At 49.9% G+C, this 13,363-nt stretch overlaps 5 protein-coding genes across 5 annotated transcripts; 2 read left to right on the plus strand and 3 right to left on the minus strand.

The window, feature by feature from the left end:
* Positions 1-339: 339 nt before the first annotated feature.
* Positions 340-2,290, minus strand: CPAR01_04647 (CDC50 family protein; the record flags this gene model as incomplete). The annotated part of the gene is made up of 5 exons (XM_060488927.1): positions 340-599; positions 661-1,447; positions 1,505-1,601; positions 1,655-1,982; positions 2,167-2,290. The coding sequence occupies 5 exons, from the start codon at positions 2,288-2,290 to the stop codon at positions 340-342; spliced, it is 1,596 nt and encodes a 531-aa protein (XP_060353133.1).
* Positions 2,291-2,872: 582 nt separating this feature from the next.
* On the plus strand, positions 2,873-6,703 carry CPAR01_04648 (P-type ATPase; the record flags this gene model as incomplete). Its single annotated transcript, XM_060488928.1, has 2 exons — positions 2,873-6,246; positions 6,298-6,703. The coding sequence occupies 2 exons, from the start codon at positions 2,873-2,875 to the stop codon at positions 6,701-6,703; spliced, it is 3,780 nt and encodes a 1,259-aa protein (XP_060353134.1).
* A 214-nt stretch (positions 6,704-6,917) lies between these two features.
* On the minus strand, positions 6,918-7,878 carry CPAR01_04649 (uncharacterized protein; the record flags this gene model as incomplete). The annotated part of the gene is made up of 3 exons (XM_060488929.1): positions 6,918-7,166; positions 7,222-7,503; positions 7,561-7,878. The coding sequence occupies 3 exons, from the start codon at positions 7,876-7,878 to the stop codon at positions 6,918-6,920; spliced, it is 849 nt and encodes a 282-aa protein (XP_060353135.1).
* A 2,401-nt stretch (positions 7,879-10,279) lies between these two features.
* CPAR01_04650 (uncharacterized protein) lies at positions 10,280-11,067 on the minus strand (the record flags this gene model as incomplete). Its single annotated transcript, XM_060488930.1, has 3 exons — positions 10,280-10,627; positions 10,669-10,836; positions 10,915-11,067. 3 exons carry the CDS (start codon positions 11,065-11,067, stop codon positions 10,280-10,282), a joined length of 669 nt encoding a protein of 222 aa, XP_060353136.1.
* A 567-nt stretch (positions 11,068-11,634) lies between these two features.
* CPAR01_04651 (uncharacterized protein) lies at positions 11,635-13,305 on the plus strand (the record flags this gene model as incomplete). Its single annotated transcript, XM_060488931.1, has 1 exon — positions 11,635-13,305. The coding sequence occupies one exon, from the start codon at positions 11,635-11,637 to the stop codon at positions 13,303-13,305; it is 1,671 nt and encodes a 556-aa protein (XP_060353137.1).
* Between the last annotated feature and the right edge of the window lie 58 nt (positions 13,306-13,363).

Raw genomic sequence — 13,363 nt, forward strand, 5'->3', positions numbered from 1 at the left:
AGATACATGTATCAATATGTGAACGTACTACGTACATCAGCGAAACTTGAAAACCATACTTGCTAGTGTCAAAAGTGTATCATATCATTTGATCTTCCAATAAAGGCTGAGGGAAATGCCATACTAGATTATCAAAATCTCTTTGTTCACACATATTCCAAGCACTGACCCACAACGCCTATCTGTGTTGAATAAGTCGTTTCAAAATTCATCATGAGCCCACCACAATCATCTAGGTAACAAGACAATAAAGATTCGAACCAGAACAGTATAGCACATTACGACAACCTGCACTCCACACCCCTCATCTCCCACGTCGTGGTTCTCGCCATCATCCGATCATCGGCTAGTCGCCCGCAACATAGGACCGTTGCTCCCTTCGCGCTGCAAACTTTGGAAGTTGTACCTATGCAGATAATCATGGTCTGCCAGTCTACGAGACCGGTATCGCAAAGTTAGGGCGGAGATAAAGGCGAAGAACATGCTGATAGTTCCCATTGCGAGATAAGATCTTCCCAAAAAGCTGTTCCGCCGGCCGATGCCAGAAGTTGTAGAAATGATGATAGACTTTGTGCCACGATTTTCACGAACAGGGTAGTCTGCATTTGAAAAATTATTATGTCGGATCACTGGTATCGGGGGATGGTGTGTCAAACGTACGGGAAATGACATCAAGGCGATAGATGCCTCTCTCCATCACTTCGTCTTTGTTGCGCATAGCCATCTTGCTGAACGATGAGGCAGCGGATGTTCGCATCCACACCATGAAAGACTCATCTTCTGCTGGATTAAACATGTTGCCTGAATGATATCCATTGGGATACCTCTCTGCCCAACCTGGAGGAGGCACAATGACGCTGTCATTGGACTGGGCGGTGACTGGTACTTGGTATTTGCTTGGTTGATACAGTCCCTTTTCAACACTCTTGGCGATGCCGACCGATGTCATGTTGTATGGAACGGTCCGGTTTGTACCAATCGGTATGCGCAGCGGGTTCGCGAAAGTGTCGTTGAAGTATGAGTTGGCTATCATGCCGCAAGGGTAAACAATATTCTCCTCTGCACTACCAGCAACATTTCTTGATGCCACCGGAGCGCAATTTGAGCTCTTGATGCTATTCAACGACACCGCCTCGCCCTTCAGTTGGTCTTTATGACGAGAGTTGACATAGAGACGGTGGTTTTGATGAAAATTCGTAAGCCGGTAGTAGTACAGAACTGGGGGCTGCAAGTCTTCAGGTAGGAAGAATTCTATTGTGCAAAGAGTGTAGTTCTTGGTAACTCCGTCGAAGGTCACGGACTGATTCGACCTTTTCCACTGGTCCACAGGCTGGCCCGCTGACGAAGCCTTGAAGCGTTTTCGGACGTTGTCTGGTGGCATAACTTCAAGCTCGTTGAAGGATTCGATCTCGTCGCACTTTGTGTAGTCTATCCGCATCTCTCGAATCTTCACGTCTGTCAGTGAAGCTTTTTGACAAGAGTGAAACAAGGTACTCCAGCTTACGTTGTCATTTTGAACTAGCCAGAATACCCCCAGTGATAAGCAGACGACGCCAAGTGCAAGGAAGATCTTGATTGATGACTTTGGTGTCAAAAGTGGCCTAGGAGTAAGTGTCAGAAGCTTGAACGGTGGCATGAATTTGGGATCCCGCACTTCCAAGCTTTTAGGCGTTGTTGATTAAATGGTGTCGCCTTTGGCTTTCGCGGTTTCTCCAACTGAGTCGAATCTCCAGACTTGAACCAACCCATCTTATTCGCTCTTGGTCGGATGTTGTCAGCTGAGTTCAGCGTTATCCTTTTCCAGAAATCGAGAATGGTGGGCTTTGTGTCTCTGACAATAGGAGATGGCCACTGTGGTGAAATGAGGTGTAAAGACTGGTTAAGCTTGAACGTCGGATTTTGAATCCAAGGGTTCGCCTGGCAGGTGTTGACTGTTGATAACGTCGTTGCCAAAGCGACTTGAGAGAGGTTCGGTGGCCATTCTGATTACGGAGTTTTTGAAGATCGTCATTTGCAGCGCTAAAACGAGGTTGCACTGTCCAGTCCGATGGCCGTTACCGATTTAGCTCAACCATCGCCAGCACTCTGAAACCTTAAGAATGAGCCACTGTCAAGAAGTGAAACATATATTGACGTACTGAGTCAGTATTAGGCTAGTTGTACTACCCATAGACATGTAAGTCTCTGTCTCCTTGTCGGTCATCTCGAAAAGTCGGCTGGCGATCTGATGCACATGAGATGTGGTTGGCTGAAGGGCGTCGAAACCTACGACTCGCTGGCGTGGGGCCATCTCGTACTCGGAAGTTTCCTATTGGGGCTATGCTCTAAGATAGCGGATCGTTACATCTGTAGCAGCTTGTCTAGGGTCATATTCCTGTGATACAAGGTGCTTTTTGTAGTCTTGGCTCGTTATCGTTTTCTCTTTCGACATCTCTTGGGCCGCTGGAAGGGCCGTGCTCCCGGCCGCTACGGGTGGGTGTTCATCACCAACGAGGCGGGTGTGGGTGTTGAAATGGCTTAGATCCCTTGGCAAATGTTGATCTTTGCTCATCTACTTGCGGGTGGTGACTTCTAGGCCAACAGTCAATTCCAAATATACTGACAGCCATTCATCTTGAGGTTGATGCGAAGGATCGTGGACATATGAAGAGGCCATCCTGACGTGAACATCAATGACACAAGACCGCAACAACTCTCTCGATATACTCAGCAAATTTAGTAAAGGCATTCAACAACACACAACCTATCCGGTGGTAGGTTTTGTCATACTTTCTGAGAGGTCTACGCCAGGCTAACCTTGCACCAAACAGACATACGTCTGCGAGATTTCAGATCAGTCTTTCACAGATAACAAGTCTCCACTGTACCCAGCATGGGGTTTGGAGGCTTCAAGTCTTTGCTGTCGAGATCCCGTGTGCCATCACCCTCCACCGGCCGTCGAATCCCGATCCGACTGGAACAGAAGTCTACATTACACGACGAACGTCGTGGCAAGCCGTACATCTCAAACAGCATCAAGACCTCTAAATACAATGTCTTCGACTTCCTGCCCCGGCAACTCCTTTACCAGTTTTCGCGACTCGCCAATGCCTACATGCTCATCATCTCCATCTTGCAAATGATCCCTGGTTTCAGCACCACTGGCAAATTTACAACACTTATCCCTCTTGTTATCTTCTTGGGACTCATTATATCGAAGGAAGGGTACTACGATTGGAAGCGACATCGCCAAGATGTGGCAGAGAACAACCGACAGTCCATGGCTCTTCGGAGTGCCGCATCAGGAGCGAAAGGATCCCTGGCTGCCGGGCCTGAGTACTACGAAGGATCAAATTCAACGGGGCATCAGTGGATGACCGTCAACTGGAAAGATCTCAAAGTCGGAGATATTGTGTCACTTTCAAGAGATGAAGATGTGCCGGCAGATATGGTTTTGTTGCATGCTGATGGGCAAGAAGGGGTGGCCTATGTCGACACGATGGCTTTGGACGGCGAGACCAGTCTCAAATCCAAGCAAAGGCCGGCAAAGCTTCCTAATTGTGGCACGATCGAACAAATCGCCTCATCCAATGCTGAGTTACTTGCCGAAGACCCCAACGCGGATCTTTATCGCTTCGACAGCAAGCTCACAGTGAATGGCTTCACGGTGCCACTCACTATCAACGAGGTTATCTATCGAGGGAGCACAATTCGCAACACGACGAAAGTCATCGGGGTTATCATCAACACGGGAGAGGATTGCAAGATCAGGTTGAACTCGAACAAGGAGACAAAACCTAAGCAGCCGGCGTTGGAGAGGATCACCAACTTCATTGTCGTGTTCTTAATGTTCTACGTCCTAATAAGCTCTGCTGCGACGTCAATGGGTTATCTTGCTTGGAAAGGTTCTGAGGAGGACCACGCTTGGTACTTGTCCGGCGCCTCCGTTCCTTTCGCGGACATCTTTGTCGGCTTCATCATCATGTTCAACAACGTCATTCCGCTGTCTCTCTATGTCGGACTTGAGGCCACAAAGCTAGGCCAAATGACTCTCATCAGCGACGACTTAGAGATGTACCACGACGCGACAGATACCCCTGCAGGAGTCAACACAACTAACAACCTTGACGATCTTGGCCAGATCAGTTATGTCTTTAGTGACAAGACTGGAACCCTGACGGAGAACATCATGAAGCTTCGGAGGCTCAGCATCGCTGGAACTAGCTGGCTTCATCAGATGGATTTACCAGAGCGCTCGACAGCGAGTGCGGACTCGACTTCGAATTTGACAACCGAGCACATGCTTGAGTACATCCGATCGAAGCCCAACTCTTTCTTCGCTTCTAGAGCTATGAAGTACATCTTGGCTATGTCACTTTGCCATACCTGTCTTCCGGAGAGAACTGATGACGGGGAGATTGACTTTCAAGCTTCTTCTCCTGACGAGTTGGCATTAGTCAGGGGTGCGCAGGAGCTCGGTTTCCTCGTCATTCAGCGGTCATCACAGTCTATCACGGTGCAGATACCTCATGCCGACGGCAACAGCTCTTGCACTGTTTTTGAGATCTTGGATGTGATTGAATTCAGCAGCAAGCGCAAGCGGATGACTATAGTTCTTCGTTGTCCGGATGGGAGATTGTGGCTTATCTGCAAGGGGGCCGACTCCATCGTCTTACCCCGGCTACGCATGGCTCCTGCAGACATGAAGAGCACCCGCAACAGCAACACTGAACCTCTGAAGGGCTTAACCTCAATGCCATCACGTTGGAGTTCACGAAGGTCGAGACTGCCTGCTGAGACAGTTACCGAGATAAGAGAGAACGACGACCGCTCAGTTTATAGTCAGACGTCAGGAGATTTCGACGAGTTCGGGATTCGGCTCCAGCCACAACGGCCGCAGAATAACTTGGCACACGATAGACGAAACGACCAGTCTCGGTTTGGATTTCTTGAGGGATCCTGGATTGCGGATGAGACTCGGACCCTTCGCGAGTGTTTTGCTCACATTGACGACTACGCAACCGAGGGACTGCGCACTTTGGTCTACGCGGACAAGTTCCTCGACCCCGAAGAGTACAACAACTGGAAACACCTCCACCACGAAGCCGAGACTAGCCTTGTGAACCGTCAAGAGCGCATCGAGGAGGTGAGCGAGCTACTGGAGCAGTCTCTTGATCTCGTGGGAGCTTCTGCAGTGGAGGACAAGCTGCAGACTGGGGTACCGGAAACGATCGAGAAGCTACGGCAGGCTAGGATTAAGATTTGGATGCTTACTGGCGACAAGCGAGAGACGGCCATCAACATCGCTCATTCGACACGGATCGTTGGTCCCGATACTTCTCTTTTCGTACTAGACATCGAGAAAGGTGATCTTGAGTTGCAACTTATCGGCATTGCGGACGAGGTCCAATATGGTCTCCCACAGGTGTATTCTGACCCGACTCGCTCGCACACGGCAATAGTGATCGACGGCGAGACTTTGACTGCAATCGAAGACCCATCTGCGATTCGACTCCGTCAATTGTTTGTCACAATGATGACCAAGGTCGACTCTGTTATTTGCTGTCGTGCATCGCCTGCCCAGAAAGCCCTGCTCGTAACTGAAATCGGCAAAGGCCCGCAGAAGAAGTCGCGATGGTATAGTTGGCTTAGTCCAACCTCGAATAAGCCCCTGACTCTTGCTATCGGCGACGGTGCCAACGACCTGGCCATGATCTCTGCTGCCAACGTCGGTGTTGGCATCTCTGGCAGAGAGGGTCAACAGGCCGCTCGTGTCGCAGACTTCAGCATCTCTCAGTTTCGGTATCTGTCTCGGCTGGTACTTGTTCATGGCCGTTGGAACTACTACCGCACGACACGTTTCATCTTGGCCACGTTCTGGAAGGAGACCTTTTTCTACCTCCCGCAGGCACTCTTTCAAGAGCAGACCGGGGCCACGGGCACAAGTTTGTACGAACCAGGAAGTCTGACCTTTGTGAGTTTCTTCACTGCGACTTGCATCCTCGTTATTGGAACTTGGGAACAAGATCTCCACTCGCGCACTCTGACTGTGGTCCCGGAGCTGTTCAAGTATGGACAAAATGCTGAGGGTCTGAATATGTCGGTGTACTTTAGCTGGTTCAGTAACGCAATGATTTCTGGACTCATTGTCTATGCTGGCGCCTGGGCGGGCTACACGGACTCTGAAATGATTGAAGATGACGGGCTGTATGCGCAAGGATTGCTGACATTTGTGCTATGTGGGGTTTGGGTCAACATTAAGTTACTGTGAGTACATCCAAGCTTAGATTCCATGATAAACTTGCTGACTTGAAGCAGGGTCATTGAGCTACATTACAAAACCAGAGTTGCCCTCTGGTCCATCGTCGGCAGTATCGCGGTACTGTGGGCCTATTTGCTTGTAGCGGGTGCCATCTGTTCACCAAGCGCGGGCCCGTATTCTGTTCGCGGGGGGCTGATATCAGAATTTGGCAGGGATCCAGCATGGTGGTCTACGCTCATTATGGTGCTGTGTGCACTGCTTCTGATGGAGATGGCTACGAAGGCACTGAGGCAGAGCCACGTCTTGCGAGCTTGGCTGTCGAGGTGTTGGTCTTCGAGTGAAAGAGTGGATGGCAAGGGAGGTGGTGTGCGGGAGGGCTTCAACGACTGGGAGCCTCGTCTTTGGCAGGAAATGGAGAGAGATGCGAATGTGAAGAGAGTTTTGCATGGTCTCAGCAGATGATGACAAGGGTGGAATCGTGGGTAGTAGCTACCATCTTTTGAGAACAACCAGCACCAAGTAGACTTGAATTAAAGTGATAAGTATGTGCGAAGTTGAAAATTACCAATTTTCTACCTACCTAGCGAGTGAAAAGATTAATTCCAATTACTTTTGAGAATCTTCTCGTCAGATGGCGCCCCGTCCTCATTGTCCTAGCCCGTAGCATCGGCCTGTCTTACATCCAAGCAAACATTGATGCCAGCAGCGTAATGAACATTACCACAGAACCCGCAGTCACGACAGAGGCAGCGCTTCGTCCGTTTCCATTATTGTTGTTGTTACCGCCGTTGTTTCCACCATTGTTTCCCCCGTTGTTCCCGCCGCCATGGCCGCCACTGCCTCCATTATCCTGAGCCATGTTCAGCATGAAGTAGGTTCCACCAATGGGGCGTCCGAGACCAGCTTGCTTGCGGAACTGAGAGATCTAAAGACGATCAGCTTGACATCAAAGGAACCTAAACTTGCAGAATTGAACTGACATTGAAGTTCTTCCGATTCATCTTATCGACACCCATGGCGTCGAAGCCCATCTTGTTCAATTTCTCTGGTTGAACGTAGAGCAGGTACACGTATCGATGCATGCCACTGCCAGCTTTGGGCTCCGGTGCCATATAATCATTAAATGCGGGGGTTGAGTTCTTCATGATCATCGCTGACGAAAGGACTTCAGATTTAGTCTGCTCAAGCGTGAAGTTGCCAGCGAGGTAGTGCCTCATGTTTCGCTCTGTAGGGCTTTCGCGTGTTGGAGAGTCGGGCCCAATCTGGTCCACGGTATTAGCACTGTTCAAGCTGCCCAGCCCACGGCGGGACACACATACCATGTAAAGAACGAATCTGGAATTCCGAGTTACGTTCCTAGCTTTCATGATATTCTCGACGCTGAACTCGAATGGAAACTTAGTTTCCTTCATCTTGAGTTTCGTTCCGGGCATCAACAATGCCTTATCGCCATCACTAGCTTTGTAACCGGCGTAGAAAGACACCATCGGATCGAACGACCCCATTACATCGGGAACAATACCGGCTTCCATGAAAGCCTGGCGGAATTCTGTTGTGGACATGCTCCTCGGTGGCATGTCATTGTGAGCAAGTGCCACAGTGGCGAGTAAGGCCGTGATGCTGATGATAGACTTCATGATGATTGAAAAATGGACTGTGATGGTTTTGCCCGTAAGAAGAAAAGAGAAGAGAATGGCAATCAGCAAGACTGGCGTCCAGCACCTGTGGGATTTTGGAGTTGAACTAGATGAGAGAATGAAAACGAATTGGCCGCTCTGGCAACTCTCGGCGAGTAGGTTAGAGCTAAAGGAAATGGATGATCTTTATTCTTTGGCTAATTTACTCTCTCCATTCTCCGACATCCTGGCATCACGGAACCACGGGCCAAACAGCAACCCATCATACCCTGGATTCATGAATCTTCAATTGCGTGGGAAATACAAACATGCTCTCAGATGAGACAGAAAAGGTGAGGCTGTTTGGCTCATTGAGCTTCCCGATGGAGCTTTTCTCTGCCGGACGTGCGCGGGGTTCCTTTTGACTTTCCCGCACAAAGTTTCAGGACCTTGGCTGCTCCTTGCTCACAATTGGACAGTTGTTTAGACGGAAAGGAACGAAGCTTTTGGCGAAGCTTAGATTGTTGTCTGTATGACCCTAGCAAGATCTTCACCTTATCGTATGCCGAGTCGCATCCCTCGGAGAAATGTCACTGACCGACCGTCGATCCCACTAGACGATTAAAAGATTGCTTGGCGAACTATACGAGGCAACTCTGGCACGTTCGACGCTGTCCTTGGAAGGAAACGGAATGTCGACCCTGAGACAAGGGTCTGTTGGGAACAGACAGTAGCCTTGTCACTACAGTGCCTCTATGCGAGCACAGGACGAACCTCATTGAGACCCTTACCTCCCCAGTGTTTGCGCGTGACTACGTGTTGAAGGACGTTGTTCGATATTTGAAAGTGACAATCAAACATATCAGAAAGGGGGAAGAAATTCACCCTGATCCAAACACATGCACTGAGCTCGGAATCGCGATGGGAAGCTGTGGTCGACACCGGGTCCGACTTGCATCCCCGTCAGCCTGCTTCAGAAGTTTGACCGGGTTGAGTTCTCAGCCCATGATTTAGAAGTGCAAAAGCCAAATTGTAAGCCTGGTTTCCATATGATCGCAATCACGGCTCGGTGAGCGCCGAATTAGTATCAAAGCTAGCGCGCGCGCGGGAGTGTAAATGGAGCGATCATTGATTCGGGATGATGCTGGCTTCAATCGTCCTCACCCCTCAGTGGGGGAGAGGAGCGTAATAAGCAAGAAAAGACAAATCCACGTGCTTTTGTTGCAGTGACATCCCTTATGTTCGTGAAGCAGTTCAATCATGGGGCAGTATTTCCAGAGAGGAAAACGAGAAACGAAAGCCGAGGTGGCTGCTTCCGGGTGGAAACAATATATCCGACGTATTGGATGCCAAGACTAGGAAGGTTCCGTTTCAGGGCGCCAAGAAACTTTGCGCCAATTCGAGGAGTTCTGATTTCCAGTCCGTAGACAAAGTCGCAGGTCTACCCGACTCGCAACCGAGCCATTGTGACAAAACGGTAAGAACAGCCGGATGTCCGAGTATGGTAGGTCATGAGACGGCCAGCCTCCTAAAAGACTGGCTATAGACGTAACTTGTAGGTTGTGTGATAGGCAAAGCGACGCCTTCGTGTTATTGGAAGGGAGAAAAGACTAGTGCAAACCATCGATAACATGAGCAGAAACCGGATTGTTTTGAAGACTTGTCGTCTCAGTTCGGTACGGGTAATACTGGCGAAGAAATATGCTCGGTGCCGAGATTTGAACTGCACAAGATTGTCACGAGCCTGTCACGAGCCCAAAGCCATCAGGCACTTACACTATGCAAGCATTGACTGACGTGGTTTCTTGACGTTACAGGCGTTCCCGAAGCTGGGAAGCAGTACCGGACATGGCAGTTCGGCAGCAGGTTCCGGAAGAGTCTCTCGCGCCTATCTCGTCCCGACTTCCGCGGTAAGGTAACCTTACTATTTGATCTAGACTCAGCATAGTCTTCTTATCAAAACTCACATATCGCAATGCCGGTAAGTTGTCGAGCAGCTTTCCCTTTTCGTTCTGTGCTGTCATTCATTGGTTACGACACCTAAGGTAAGCAGACGTTGTGTATAGAGAGTAGATTGAAGGCCTAGAACGTAGGCATCGTGGCTGTTCCTGATATGCTCTCGAGCACTTCGTCTAATGAGAAAATGCAATGTCCGCCCAAATGAATCCGACGTGAAGCTCCTTTATTAGAAAACGACATCCAAAACGTATGCCGACATAACATGAGTTACCTCCTCAGTAGCCCTGTTCCGTAGCCGGATAATATGAGACTTGATGCCAATAAGCAATTACGGGCTGCCCTCAGCACGAAGATAATGAGCCCACAGTAAGCTCATCTCGCAATAATGAAAATAGCTCTGAAGTACATTTTCAACGTGCACCCGCAAGCTTGGATTATTATTACTGCCTTCCACCTACGTCAATCAGACCCCTGCTAGTTGACTGATCCCTGGCATCTTATGGACCCAAACGTCCATTTTACCTTCGACTCCATCCACGAGCCATCGAGCTAGTGCGCCCCGCCTAAGAGTTGATGTCCAACCTTTTTCTCCTATCCACCCAGTGAACAGTCCGAGATCCCGGTCCTGTCTCCAGCTAGTCTCATCAGACTCTCCAGGTATCTGTGCTATGCGGAAGATAGTCCAGTCAAGATCGTGACCTTCTTTGCCAAATAAGTGAGCAAGATTATGCATATTGCGGTAAACAGCTCCATTCAAAAGTGGCATGACAATCGTGACCATGGTCTGGAAGAATGTCCAGTGGTCTTCGGGCTGCTTGTAGAGATTGTACCCATGGCTAAAATTCGTCTGACGCCGTATTTTTTCATCGCTGGAAAAACATGAAAGCGGTAAATATCGGCGTAAAGAGAAGGGTCGATGTGCTTGTCGTTGATGTTCGGCCCAAGGAGGGATACAACTATAGACGAGCGGGCCATTGCTGAGTCTAGGGCTTTCGTGTCACTCATTTCCCCTTCGATTACCTAACAAAGAACTGAAGTTAGTTTGAATGTAGTCATACTCGGCATAATAGTGAATATAGGCTCAAATTCACAACGAACCTCGATTAGAGAGTTAGAGACTAAGTCACCCGGAAGTTTTGAGGGGGTTCTTGCCAGGAGGATAGTTGCATGGTTGCGATGAACAAGCTCTCGCAGTAGGCAAATACCTGCCGGGCCGGTTCCACCAAGAACTAGGACTTTCTTGCCTGACATTGATCGAAGACTTTCGGGTTGACGCAAAGAAGCTACGTTGAGTCTTCAATGAGCAGTTCTTTTCCAATTCCCTTTATACGGAATTCCAGCTGCCATAGACTAGATGTTGCAACTATCACGACTTCAAAGTCCGTCGTCTATTGTCGAAAGTCCGCCGCGTCTGAACGTTCCCGCGCGGGAACAGGTCGGGGCGGGAACAGGGCACTAGCAGCTTAGCGGACCCGCTATGGGCATGGTGCCCTCAGCGGATCACAGCGAACATCACCTCAAAGATGTCCGAGTCTGAGGTGAACCGCGCGGAAACATCTGGATATCGCATGGCTGTTGGGTACACCAAGCCATATCTTCTGGTTCCCGACCGAATCCTAGAGACGACGGAAACTAGCAGGACTTACGACGAGACGAAGCATGCCACGGGAGACGTTAAGCTGTTGGACGTGTCGCATACGCCACAAAAAATGCGACGAATCATTGCCCGTCTGCAACGTCTGCGCAGGACTCGAGATCACCTGCTTCTCCGGCCAAGAGGCCCCGGACTGGATGGATGGCGGACCAAGACAGCAGGCTATGACTGATAAGTTGAAGGCTGAGGTTACAAAAAGCGCCAAGTTGAGGAGGGCTCGAAGGGTTGTACAGCGCATCGTCGGAGATGCCCACGCCAATGACCTTTTGCCGCCGCCATCAACAACTTTGGGGTCTCCAGGGGTTGTTGCGAGATATCCTCTGGGACAAAACCCTCCATCAACTGTTCCGCAGCCCAGCATATCTCACGACAGAGACTTGCAATCACAGCCGCTTTCTTATTCCAACGATGGAACACCCAACCCCGGACCTCAATCATCAGTTACTTCTAGCCTGGAGAAGTCCACACCACAACTTCCGACTGAGTTGGAGCAATGTTACATCTCAGCGTATCTAGATTACATTGTTCCGGCATTGTTCCCCTTCTACTATCCGTCCATACTTGAAGGCGGTCGAAGTTGGATGCTCGTTCTTACCCTGGCCAATAAGTCACTATCCCATGCTGCAACCAGCCTTGCTTCGCATTTCTTTGCCCTCGTACCGGTGCAACGCCGCCACTCAGAGAGACCCAAGTGCGTGTCTCAGGTCGAAGCTGAACTGCAAAAGCAGACGCACATAGCGATGCAGAAGGCACAACAAGACGTCAAGGAAGTCATCCGTCGCGGCGTACACGAGGACTTGATCACCAGCGTCCGACTCTATGACAGTATCGTGCATCTGCTATACCTGGAAGCAGCCTTTGGCACGTCAGAGAATTGGACTATGCACTTGGATGCGGGTATTACCCTGTTGGAGCAAATACTCCACGAGGTCGATGACGAAGAGTTCCAAGGCTGTAAATGGACCGCTACATGCCGGAAAGTCGGCAGACTCGCGTATCCTCAATTGAAAAACCCTCCAGAGTTTCCTGCCTGGACACTCGATCAGAGCGCCTTTCGCTTCTTCACGGCTCTTCTTGTAGTCCACGACATTATGGCGAGCACTTCACTTGGACAGGCACCACGATTACAAGCAAACTACCAAGAGTTGCTCGTTACTGATGACAAGCCTGAAGAGGTCCCAAACCGAAACTGCAGTCTTCTCTTAGAGCGCTTCATCGGCTGCCAGAACTGGGTCATGATATTGATTGCGGAGGTGGCGTTGCTAGCCTGTTGGAAAAAGGAAATGCGCAAGCAGGAGTCATTCTCAAATCTCGAGCTGTTCAGAAGGGGCGGGGTTCTCGAGATCAAGTTTCGAGAAGGCCTTAGTTCATTGAGCGCGCGAGAGTCGGAGGTGCGGGATCAGAGACCACCTTGGCTAGCTGACTACCGATCTGCAAAAGAGGAGTCTGAGGCCATCACCCGAGTCACTCAGATTTGGGCTCATGCTGGCCTTATTTACCTTCACATAGTTCTCTCAGGCTGGCAATCAGTCAGCATGGAGATCGGGGAATCAGTGAGAGAGAACCTTGCGTTGATGATGAAGTTGGGCAATGCTCGCTGGTTACACACGCTCGCATGGCCTATCTGTGTAACTGCCTGTTTGGCCAAGGAGGAGCAAGAAGGCTTGGTTGGTGAAATCCTTGATCTAATGGGGGATCTGGCAAACTTTGGTCCTCCGAGATTGGCTAGAGAGGTCTTTGAAGCTGTTTGGCTGAAGAGAGACACTGCCGTGATTGAGTCTTGGGATCTTGAGGCCTGTCTGAATGTTCTAGGTCGCCGAGTCCTTCTAGGCTAATCATGAATCAGGCTGTGCGTGGTATGGAGGCCAGGCGAGGTGTTCATGAGATGGCATG

Source organism: Colletotrichum paranaense (genome assembly GCF_030867605.1).
Source record: "Colletotrichum paranaense strain IMI 384185 chromosome Unknown Scaffold_3.1, whole genome shotgun sequence".
Classification (NCBI taxonomy): domain Eukaryota; kingdom Fungi; phylum Ascomycota; class Sordariomycetes; order Glomerellales; family Glomerellaceae; genus Colletotrichum; species Colletotrichum paranaense.